At 38.8% G+C, this 12438-nt stretch overlaps 1 protein-coding gene across 2 annotated transcripts in view; it reads left to right on the forward strand.

Moving 5' to 3' along the window:
* Positions 1-12438, forward strand: part of FGF14 (fibroblast growth factor 14) — a 683726-nt gene that overhangs the window by 470644 nt on the left and 200644 nt on the right. For both annotated transcript variants that reach the window (XM_073664201.1, XM_073664202.1), the window contains exon 2: positions 10432-10542. In XM_073664201.1, coding sequence (XP_073520302.1) covers positions 10432-10542 — 111 coding nt within the window. The remainder of the gene's footprint in view (positions 1-10431; positions 10543-12438) is intronic.

Raw genomic sequence — 12438 nt, forward strand, 5'->3', positions numbered from 1 at the left:
TAGACAGAGGGAGGTAGCCGCTGGGTCCTAGAGACAGCCTCTAAGAAGATGTCTGTAATGCCAAACGTAGAGATCTCCTGCAACCAACTGCAGGGTGACTGTCTGTCACCTCTGACACACCCGTGACAAGTGTTTAGACACATTTTAGTTATTTGAATTGTTGCGAAGTTTCCTCTACATACAGTAGAGACCAAAAGTTTGGACAGACCTTCTCGTTTTAAGATTTTTCTGTATTTTCATGACTTTGAAAATTGTACATTCACACTGAAGGCATCAAAATTATGAATTAACACATGTGGAATTATATACTTAACAAAAAAGTGTGAAACAACTGAAAATATGTCTTATATTCTAGGTTCTTCAAAGTAGCCACCTTTTGCTTTGATGACTGCTTTGCACACTCTTGGCATTCTCTTGATGAGCTTCAAGAGGTAGTCACCAGAAATGGTCTTTCAACAATCTTGAAGGAGTTCCAAGAGATGCTTAGCACTTGTTGGCCCTTTTGCCTTCACTCTGCGGTCCAGCTCACCCCAAACCTTCTCGAGTGGGTTCAGGCCTGGTGACTGTGGAGGCCAGGTCATCTGGCGTAGCACCCCATCACTCTCCCTCTTGGTCAATGAAGAAAACACATGACAGATGTTTAGGTGTTAGATTTGCAAAGAAAGAGGAAGATAGATAGAAATAGGTCAGTGAATATATACTGTATAATCAGTGCTTTGCATGTGTACTTTTCTGTACTTGTATTTATCTAATAATTAAATATATAAATGAAAAAAATGGCATGGGGTTCCCCTTATTTTTAATAGTCAGCTGAGGGAAAGCAGACAGCTGTGGGCTGGTGTTATTATTCTGGGAAGGGGCCAATATCCATGCATCTTCCCAGCCTATTAATATAATCTCACAGCTGTCTGCATAGCCTTTACTGGTTATTAAAAAGGGGGGACCCCAAACAAAAATGACATGGGGTCGCCACTAATTTTTAATAACCAGCAAAGGCTAAACAGACAGCTGCAGGCTGATCTTAATAGGCTAGGATGGGGCCATGGATATTGGCCCTCTCCCAGACTAATAACACCAGCCCTCAGCCACCCCAGAAATGGCGCATCCATTACATGCGCCACTTCTGGCACTTAGCCTTGGGTCTTCCCGATTGCCCTAGTGCATTGGCAATCAGGGTAATGGTTTTAGGGTTGATGTCAGCTGTGTAATGTCCACTGACATCAAGCCCAGGGGTTAATAAAGGAGAGGCATCTGTCAGACACTCCCATTACTAAACCCATAGTCAAAAGTAATAAACAGACACACAGAGAAAAGTCCTTTAATTAAAAATCACTCATCGAGAATTGCCCTCGTTTACCCATTTATTACCATAAAAATAAAATTAATCCACAAGGGTCCACCATAAATTCATAATAAGGAGGTCCCATGACTATCCCCAACTCTGCTACCTCCGAATGCTGTGGTGAGCGGTGACATCAGTAACATGACCGCTCACCACGGCAGCTGGAACACACTGAGAGTAGCGTGAGAACCCGGCTGCAGTGTCACAATTAAGGTTACTGAAGGTCACAGGTGATGGTTCTCGCGGTAACCTCTGTGTGAGCCGGCCTGTGAACTGCGGTAACTTTACTGACCTCATAATTTCTCACGCTGCTAGTGGTGACGTCAGTAAGGTTACCACAGTTCACAGGCCGGTTCACACAAAGGTTACCGTGAGAACTACTGCCTTTGACCTGCAGTAATCTTAATTACGTCATCGCTCGTCACTACAGCCGGGTTATCACGCTACTCTCAGTGAGAACTGCCGCTTGTGACCTGCAGTAACCTTAATTACATCACCACTCGTTACTGCAGCTGGCTTCTCACACTACTTTCAGTGTGTCCCGGCTGCTGTGGTGAGCGGTAACGTTACTGATGTCACCGCTCACCACAGCATCCGGATGTAGCCGAGTTGGGGACCTCCCTATTATGGATTTACAGCGAACCCTTGTGGATTACTTTTATTTTTATGATAATAAATAGGTAAATGAGGTTAATTGTCGGGGAGAACACACGGATGCCACACGGATGATGCACACATACACAAGTATGTCACACAGATACGCAACACTGATAAAACCGGTACTGTTTTTTTCAGTACCGGTATTATCAGGATGGGTGAAGAGGGCCTTATATAGAGTAGGTTTATCCTTTATGGCCACGGCCCAACTATCAGTATTTGGTCAGTATTCGGTCAGTATTTTTTCTCAGGAGTGGGAGCCAAAACCAGGAGTGGGTGATAAATGCAGAATTGGTGCAATTGTTTCTACTATACCTTTTCTCTGATTGTTCCTCACCTGGTTTTGGCTCCCACGCCTGAGAAAAAATACTGACCGAATACTGACCAAATACTGACAGTGGGGCCATGGCCTAATAGTGTTACAGTCAACATTCTTGTAGTAAGGCTTTAGTCTACTTTTCGGGAAACATGTCTGCTGAGATCACTATGCTGTATATATTAGATTCACTTTGATGTTCCAAATTTAGTAAGTAGTGGGTGCCTTTTAGTAATTTTGACAGCATTTGCTCCATCTATATATTTTATTTAGGCTAAATTCACATGATGAGAAGAAAAACACAGCGTCTTACAATTGCAGCAAAGTGGATGAGATTTCATTGTGCTGCTCTCAGATTACATCTCAAGAACCTGCTGACAGATTCCCTTTAATTGGCACATTGCGCATGGACACTAGAATTAAGTCATAAAGTAAATATTAGACATATAGAGGAAGCTGTGCAAATCTTTAGTGGATTTTAATCTGTATATTTTTCTCAGGTCAATAATACTGCTATGTAATATTGGAGTAATTATCTTCTTACTATACAGATTAATGTAACAAAAAATGTGTGTGTCAGGCTGGAAAAACTAAGTAGCAGGCTAGTAGGAAAGAAATGTAGTAGTGTGATTTTTTTTTATTCTCTATATTATAGGTTTATGGGACAAACCTGTTTGATTCAAGTGAACAATTATATGCATACTAGCTTCCAAAATGAAAACTAGCTGGAAAGAATGAGTTAAACAGCAAGATTCTCAAAGGAATACGATCTTTTTGAAAACCTTTCAGAATGTTGAATGGGTGCCCTAAGGGCAAGAGTTGTTTAAATGCCAACACACAGCTCAGGTTTATATTCGTGTATATTGAACACAAAATGACCGCTTGTACTTCAAACACAACGACTCCACCATAATCCTCCCAAATCCTTTTTGAATATGCTACTAATCTATTTCTTTGTAATACTAATATTACTTGTGAAATGACCAGATTGATAACCTAATTGCGAGCTCTAAGGATGCAACTTTTTATAAAACACTTAGTTGAAATACTAAAATGGATCATGTATATACCTTTTCTTGATTGCATAAAATGACTATGTTCTTTCATACAAAAGAAAGATAATAAAATAATCTACAATTGTGCATGTACAATTATTTCGATATTCTCTCATCCGCTGTAGTCATGTGTCTGAGTCACGGATAGCCTCTAGTTGTGTGCTTGTAATGATGCCGGCATGATCATCTGAAGTCATCAATACCGGCATGCTGGGTCTGCTGGTGGCTGGATGAATACCCCTGTAGAGTAATTTTATTTCTAAAAATATAAACACAAGTTCATTGACATCATTGCCACCCGTCTTGCAGCATGCAGCGATAAAACTTCCCGGCTGCTCACCATCCTTCCAAGTGAATCATGAAATCATTTGATTTCTTTATAGCCCTGTACAGGAAAGCTGAAATACTGGAGAATTACTCTGGTAATCTCTGTTAGGTATTCACTTTTTGCAATACTAAATACTAAAAACTATCTAATTATCTTATGTGTTATACTATTTTCAGCTGAATTTTGGAAACTGGTGGAAATGTAACTTCTTAAGAGGAGTTCTGTAGCTATAATTTAAGGTAATTATATTGTGAAGATAACCTTTTTTATGCCAACTTCACACCTGCTTTTACTTGCAGATTGATGCAAGAATACCCCTTTATTGCCTATGAGAATGAGACCTTGGTACAGGCTGCTGTCAGTGGAGAGGTGGTCAGAATTCCTATACAAATTAGTGAGAATTCTAACCCTCTCGCCAATGACAGCAGCCTGTGCCAAGGCCTTATTCCCAAGATAGATGCAGGTTCCATTGGTGAGGCCCGAGCCTGCTGTACATTTATGGCACATTCTGGGGGTATGTCATAAATATACAATGTAAGAGTGCCATTTTAAAAAGGATCTATCACATAGGATTGTCCAGGATTACAAAATCATGGCGGCTTACTTCTAGGAACAGCACAATAGCTGTCCACCAGTTGTATGACAGGGGAGCCCTACTCAATTAAATGGGGTTGGGTTTTAATCCATGGGCAGGTGTGATGCTGTTCCTAAAGGAAGCAGTCATGTTTTTTTTATTCCTGTCAAGCCCTGTAAATCAACAAGAATGGTGCAATGGAGGTGACCCTCTTGTTATTTTCCCTTAAGACAATTATGCATCTTGGCATAAAAGGTCATATTGATAAAGTATTTTTTTGGATTGGTTATAATAAAAGGGGTTATCCGGGACTTTTTTTTGGCCATGTAGCTAAGAATTTAACGGCAGCTAGTTGCTAACCTGCCTGTTCTGCCCTGCGGCGACCTCTTCTGGCTCAAACCATTCACGGACAACTCCTGCTAGCGATTCTCCCACTTCTGGTGACGTCTTATCGACAGACTAGCTCCTTCTCTTCCACTCTGCTCTGTCGATGGGTCATCACTGCCGATGTCATGCTGATTGACAGCTGACTTCCCACTGCCTTACTGCCGGATGTCAGTCAGCATGACGTTGGCAGTGATGCCCCGTTGATAGAGCAGAGCGAAAGAGGAAGGACTTCTCTCTTGACGTGAGGGCAAATAAAGCCGGAGAATTACCACTTGAGCTTGGACTGATTGTCCTAGGGCAGAACAGGGATGTAGCAAAAAAAACCTCAAGTCTTAGATAACCTTTTTAAATGCTGTAGCTAAATTACCTGTCTGTAAATGAAGGTATACTTACTTCACCTTCATAGAGTCAAGATAGCCATGACATACCCATTAGAAGAAAACTGGCCAAAAATTGTATGTTTCTATACCTTAAAACAGTGTTCTCCAACTCCAGCCCTCAAGAATCACCAACAGATTATGTTTTCATATTTTCCTTACTATTGCACAAGTGATGGAATTATCACCTGGACAATACTAAGGAAATCCTGAAAACATGATCTGTTTCTGGCTCTTGACTCTTGAAGACTGGATTTGGGGAACGCTGCCTTAAAAGATTGATCCAGCCATGATTGTGCCAGAATGAAAGGGGCGATCAGGGGGTCCTGTTTTCAAAAATAGTGATGACTGCAATACGATGATGACGCCATACACACATCCCCTGCTAAAACATTTCAGCATGAACTTTCGCTATAGTTGTTGGTCAGTTGTTACAAATGTAAAATCATGTGAAACTGCAACACGGTGACCAGGTCAACTGATTGTGTGTATGGCTATGTACATCGCCAGTTTTATGATTCTCAATGTGTGAGAAAATGCATTTACTGACTGAAGGCTTATTAATATAGAAATGCGCTATTTCTGACTACATTTCCATATCTGCTATAACAACATATATGCTTAACTACATTTTATTTACTAGATCGTTTCCTATATCCCATATTTACCCCAAATTCTTATACCTATATTGACTTCAGTGACCACCTGTATTTCAGGATTTCTGTGTATATTTCTGGTAAGAACCTGTTGGAAGAGAAGAAAGCCTTCCTTCTAATACATACTCCTTGTTATAATTGCACAATAGATTATTAATCTTTAGACCTTTATTGAGGCATAACTCTTTTCCCTGAACAATTGCGGAATAAATGAGGGTCATTTAATTGACCCTTCTTGCCAAGACTTGTACTGACAAAACAGCTCTCACAAAGGAAGTAAGACCATAAGTACAGAGGAGAGGTGGATTTTTTTGGGTTTGAATAACAGTAATTTGCATGATTACACAAGAAACAACTCGGCTGTACAGAAGCTATGCTGAAATTTCTGTGAATTAAGCCTTTCTCTAAGTACTTTTTTTTACTCATGATTTTTACTTAGATACTTTAGGGTTTGCTCACACGAGCATATAAAAGATCGGTCCCATTCTCATCCAGAAAAGTGGGACATTTTTTTCTCGTATGTCATCCGTGTCCAACCCGTTGTTTTACAGCAGCAGCTATTAATCATTTACAAGACCATTTACAGTTTCCTATGTTACAGAATTGTAATGTAGAGCAACACCGTTATCAATTTTCAAAATAGAAAAAAGAGTAAATAAATATATGGCAAAAATATAGCAAAGAATGGGAATTTAAAACTTAGTATTTATTTCACTATTAAAATGTAAAACATACTAACAACATTAAAAAGACACACAAACAAAAACTTCTAATAGGTGGCGCTATAGAGTTCAAGTCCTCTGAAGAGGCAATTTGTATATTAAATTTCACAGAGTAAGCCTCCTTACCTTGGCATGCTAGAGCCGGTATGTCACTGTCCACATGCAGAAACATTGCCCCTTAGTCCTCAGTCCAGAGCCTCTCACCTAGCCAAATCAGTTCTCATACTTTGCACTGATGAGGGCCAATAGCCAGAAACACCGTGTCTGGAAATTGAGATTCTGATTTGGCTTTTATCCTAAGTCATTTTGCAAGACTTGTTGAAGGGTCGATTGTGACTTGAAGGATTGCTACTTCCAATAGGTGGCGCTATAGAGTTCAAGTCCTCTTCATCTCTGAAGAGGCAATTTGCATAAACAAAAACTAGGCAGACCTGACTAATCTCCACAGGCTGGCTGGAGTAAATGTTGCCGCATAGAAGGTATTGGGTATATGCCCTATAAAACTTGTCTCATCAACACCTGTAATGCATTAAATACTGGGTATAAACAGAACAAGACAAATTTCTCCAGTATAATGTAGTAAAACACAGCATGTGCCACATCTCTATATTCAAATGAGAAAAAGAGCGGTCTCCCCCAAATGCAGTATGTATATACTCAGGCATCTGACACCAGTCTCTTTAGTTCCACAAGAATGGGGGCATAGAACGTGCCTGACCGTCATCCTGTTACTGAAACAAAGCCATAGTGTCCTTATTATTATTTACTATTATAGCGCAATTTATTCCATGGCGCTTTACATGTGAAAAGGGGTATACATAATAAAAACCATTACAATAATCTTGAACAAAACAAGTCACCGACTGGTAAAGGAGGAACGAGGACCCTGCCGGCGAGGGCTCACAATCTACAGGGGATGGGTGAGGAAATAGTTGGTAAGGATAGAGGTGGTCATGCAGCGGTATGGTGGAGCGGTGGTTACTGCAGGTTGTAGGCTTGTCGGAAGAGGCGGGTTTCCTTATGTCATAACCACCTCCTGACGCGTTTCTTCGCTATGTGGGATTCATTAGGCGCTAGAGAATAGTCAAAATGAAGGTCTTCCCCATGTTGAACGGTAATTATAACCTCCTGAAAGAATGGCAATGTATCCATAAAAATCCGATGCCATATTGATGGTCCGATTGGATTACAATTTGTTTCTCATCAGATTTCAGAGTGAAATTGCAGCATGCTGCGATTTTTTTTTCTCATGTCGAAAACCAGCTGAGAAAAAATACGCAGATCTGCACTGCCTCATTGAATAACATTAGTCCGAGTTTTTCACTATGTCCACAAACATAGGCAGAGAGGTGTGGGGGGAAGCTGTTCAGGGACCACATCAGAGTAGAAAAAAAACCTACTACTTATATAATTTCTATTATGCTAAATTAGATTTCTTTTTTTTATTACTATGTGCACCACTGTATCCCAGATTGTAGAAAACCTGCCCTGATATTTATAATAGGAAAGCACAATTCTTTAATTATTCGCATTATTTTCCAGTACAACCCTCATTAAGTGCTGTTATACAGCAAACTATATGTGAAATGTATTCTTTGGTTTTACATTATAGTCTCTAAAGAAGACTGTCAAGTAACAGCAAGCATTGTAATGTGTCTGGATGTCTGAATGACTAATACTCCATGTATTCTGACAAGCCTGTCTTTTTAAGCCATTATCTGTACAATAAATTAAGATTCTTGTAGATGCAGTTATCTGGCTGTGATGGCGCACATCACATTCCTTACATTATTGCTGAAAACCATTCAGTCGTCAACAGTTTATCTTTAGTATATCGCAGTCCTCTTCAGTGGTGCTGTATACATTTACAAGTAATGCATTCATCTTAATCATACCTGAAAACAATGGAGTGCGCAGTTACTAGTGCGACAGTGCAATGTATTAGTGTATTAGTAAATATCCCAATTAATATGAACGTTATTAGTTTAATCGCTTGTGAGTGTAACAAGCCAATAAACGCCCATGCAAAAAATCTGCGTGATTTTGTACTTTACGACTGCAATTTAAATTGGTTAGTCACCAGGTTGAGGTTTTAATTCCTACATACGAACGCCAGATGGCATTGGTCCTGTAACTTGGCTTTGGACCTGCTTTTCCCTCCAATATGGCATCTGGATATGTAGAAGCGGTTACGTCTTGATTGGTGGCAGCTGCTTATAGTTATTTTTGAGAAAAGTTAATTCCCCCCATTTATGTCATTTTATAGACCTTACAATCATTCCATAACTATTCCTGTATGTATAATGTTTATTTTAAACACTTTGGGCCCAATTTATCATTTGCAATTTCTTGGAATCATTTTTCTTTTTTTGCCTTGTGGTATTTGCTGATGTTTTTTGCACCAAATTGTTTGAAATAGCACACAGAGTTCATGAATTGAGCGCAAAATCCAAAATGCTTTTTATTTTTTACCTTAACTAGTTTTTGTGACTTTTTAAGATCAAAAGTCGCAACAATTCTCTTTCAGAAAGCTTACTCCAGGCAGGGTTCTGGAGTGAGATGCGCCAAAAAAATGCAACATTTGGTACAAGTCGCATTTCTTGAACCTGTCTAAAACATCTGAATAGGAAAAGTTGTCAATTTAAAAAAGGATAACTTAAAAAATGGCGCAAAAGTTATATAGAATATGGCACAAATACATAAGCCACTAAAAAGGAGCAAATTACTCCCAAAAACTGGAGAAACAGCAATTATGAGTTTTGGCCATTGTCAGGACCTCGTATGTACATTATGGTGGTAAAGTTCTAGTCTTGATGGAAGAATGGTACTTAGTATGTTATGTCCAGGGCTGTGGAGTCTCAGTCGTGCAATCGGAGTTGGAGTCGGTATAAAATAAACTGACTCCTAAAATATAAAATAAATTGAGTACAGTAGTATAATACAGTATGTGCTGTAAATGTTTTCATAAGATTTTGGGAAAGTTATGAAATGCCCCATAAATGTCTGTTCTGTTCCTGATCTAAGGATTTAGGCTTTTAGTTGAGATGAATCTGTGCTGCACTTTATGTACATGCTCAGTAGTGAGGCAGTGCTGTGGAGTCAGAGTCAGGGAAATTAAGAAGCCTGAGTCGGTGGTTTGGCTTACCGATTCCACAGCCCTGGTTATGTCATCACAATTTAGGCTTGGATAGTAATGGCACACTGGTTCTGATGTAGCTTATGGGCATTTCTAGCAGTGGAACCAGTCGCATTGGTAGGTGTGGAACCACTATATGGTCAATCAATTAGTTGGTTCCAGGCACAGATGATTGTATTTCTGTTACAGAAATCAAGGTAATAATCCAGTAGCCCTGGTAGGCAGTAGCTTTGGTGATTCCTAAATATTATGGTGACTAAAATGTATTTTGTATGGATGGCTTTATTCAAATGGCTTTCTGAAGATTTGAAAATTCATAACATAGTTAAAAAATTGCATACCGTATCTGGTATTCTGGTAAATTCTATATCCTAAGCATGGTATAGTATTTTTTTATATGAGACCATGACCATGAAGACCCCATATTACCTGTTATAAGTGTTCACATGGATAGAGCTTTCATCATTGGATGTGCTTAGATTTGATTTCAGCAAATTATCCTCGTAGCAACAATTGGTCAAGAAGGCTATAGTTCTCTTATTAGCTGTAATTAGCTATGATTCTCATTTCATAGCTGGTTAATAAATATTTCAGTTATAAAAATCCAAACTCTTGACACAAGAGGAAAAAGCTTTAGCAGCATCCACCCACACACCTATGTTTAAAGATAACAAGGGGACACACCTTGGAGGAGGGGAAAAGGTTTGGAAAGGTCACATAACAGGTAGGGTCAGGTTTTTCGTAGCAGTGGTCTAGCCTTCTCACACTAGAACAGGGAATCATGGAGAGTTTACCTGTACAATTCAGGGCACAAACACGAGAAACACAAATAATTGATGCAAAGGTTTTGAGACTAATGTCACATTATGTCTGTATTCCAGATCCCCAGCTCAAGGGCATAGTGACCAGGTTATACTGCAGGCAAGGATACTACTTGCAAATGCACCCAGATGGAACTCTTGATGGAACCAAGGATGACAGCAGCAATTCTAGTAAGTACCAGTAATCTCATCTTCTAGCTCTTTTAAGTGGGAAAATGCTTCATTTTAGTTAGCAGATCACGATATGTTGGAAGTCAGTCACGTATTGATGAGTCTTAAGTGTTAAGTATCTTTTAATCTATATGCCTACCTGCCTGACTAAAGGTTACAGTAGCTATATCTAGAGTATCCTGCTAAATATTAATAGCAGGGAAGTACTGTAAGTATCGATTACAAATAATAAATTGAATGCATACTTACTGTATCAAAAGGTTTCATCCATGGTTTAGCAAGTGTTATAAAAATATTTTAAAACTGTCCATATATAGAACTAAATATGTAGTAGTACATGTAAAACAGGTTGCAAAAATGCTTAATTTAGGGCAGTTTTACAAGTAGTTTTTTCAGAATAAAATATTTTGCATTTTTAAAAAAAAATAGATAAAAAAATACCGCAGCTTGATGTTGGCTGTAAATCATAGGTAAATATAAAACACCAAAAACAGTGCTTTTATTTTACAACTTTTTACTTGTTTTTACTCTTTTCCTTGTGTGTTTTTTTGGAGTTAGTGCTGTTTTTTTTTTGTTAAAGCACAGAATACTCTAGATCAGTGTTCTCCAACTCCAGTCTGTAAGAGCAACCTACAGATCATGTTTTCAGGATTAACTTAGTGTTGCTCAGTCGATAATTCCATCACCTGGGCAATACTAAGGAAATCCTGAACTGTTGGTAGCTCTTGAGGACCGCAGTTGGGGAACACTGCTCTAGGTTTACCATTTTGTCATGTGTGTTCCCATAGGCTTCCATATAGAACTAAAAATCTGAGTATGGAAAAACACCAACCAAAAATATTTGTGAAAAAAAAAAAAAATGTTGTAATTTTTTTTTTTTGCAAAGAAAAAGACCGAAAAGTATGTGTGCAAAGAATGAATAAAAATGCTGTAAAACCATTGGAAATTCATAGCAAGGACAAACAGCTGCAATCCAGGCATTCCATAAATTCCCACTCACTAACACTATGCATCTGGCAGTTGTGATGAATACAGCTACATAAATGCCAGAAAGAGCCCTATGTAAACCTAGTCTTAGACTTACTTTCAGAAATGTAACCAATTCTTGATCCAAGAGTGATGGTGATACAGCAGTCATTGTGCATAGAATAACACAGCTTTGTGTCCTGCTTTCTGTATACAATGCACTGGCACGCTTTTCATTCACAATACAATGTAATATATGATCTCTTTTCCTGGATTTAGCCCCATTTTTAAATACATATCATAATCTGCTCAGTGAAATAAGATTATGTCGTCTGTGTAGTGAGATTTATTTCAGGAATGCAGACTATTGTGCCGCCTATAGTGTCTGCACAAACATGTCCATACTTCACTTTCATTCGAGCGCACCACACACAATGCAAGGTAGAAACCTCTTCTGCACTTCTATTTTGACCATCAGTTTAAAGTATATGTCCCAAGGCTAAAATTAAAAGGTAAGGTATTATCAGCACAAGCCCTGTCAAAGCTTCAATGTATAGTATATGGGGCCATTAACATTCCTATGCACAGAAGAAATGTCATTTCTGCAGTACATGTGGGAAGCATTAGATGTTTCTGAATGCTAATGCAGAATTCTGCTGGAAAAATAATGGCTGTTATAGGCAGCAGTGACACGTTTTGTTAGAAAAGTTTTTTCCATGCATAACAGTCATTGCTAATTCAGCTGTGTAGACCTACATAACATGTTAAAAAAAATGAACAAGAATTCTGATTTCCAGTGCGGAAATAGTTAAAGAGAATCTCTCAGGAGGTTTTTACTTAGTAATTTGAGGATGGTATGAGGTAGGGGTAAAAACACTGAGTTCAAGGATGTGTCACTGATCAAGTTGTGTGCTGTTGTTTGCTTACAGT

This window comes from Phyllobates terribilis, unplaced genomic scaffold (genome assembly GCF_046119375.1).
Source record: "Phyllobates terribilis strain yellow unplaced genomic scaffold, ASM4611937v1 Scaffold_2__4_contigs__length_985480577, whole genome shotgun sequence".
Lineage (NCBI taxonomy): Eukaryota > Metazoa > Chordata > Amphibia > Anura > Dendrobatidae > Phyllobates > Phyllobates terribilis.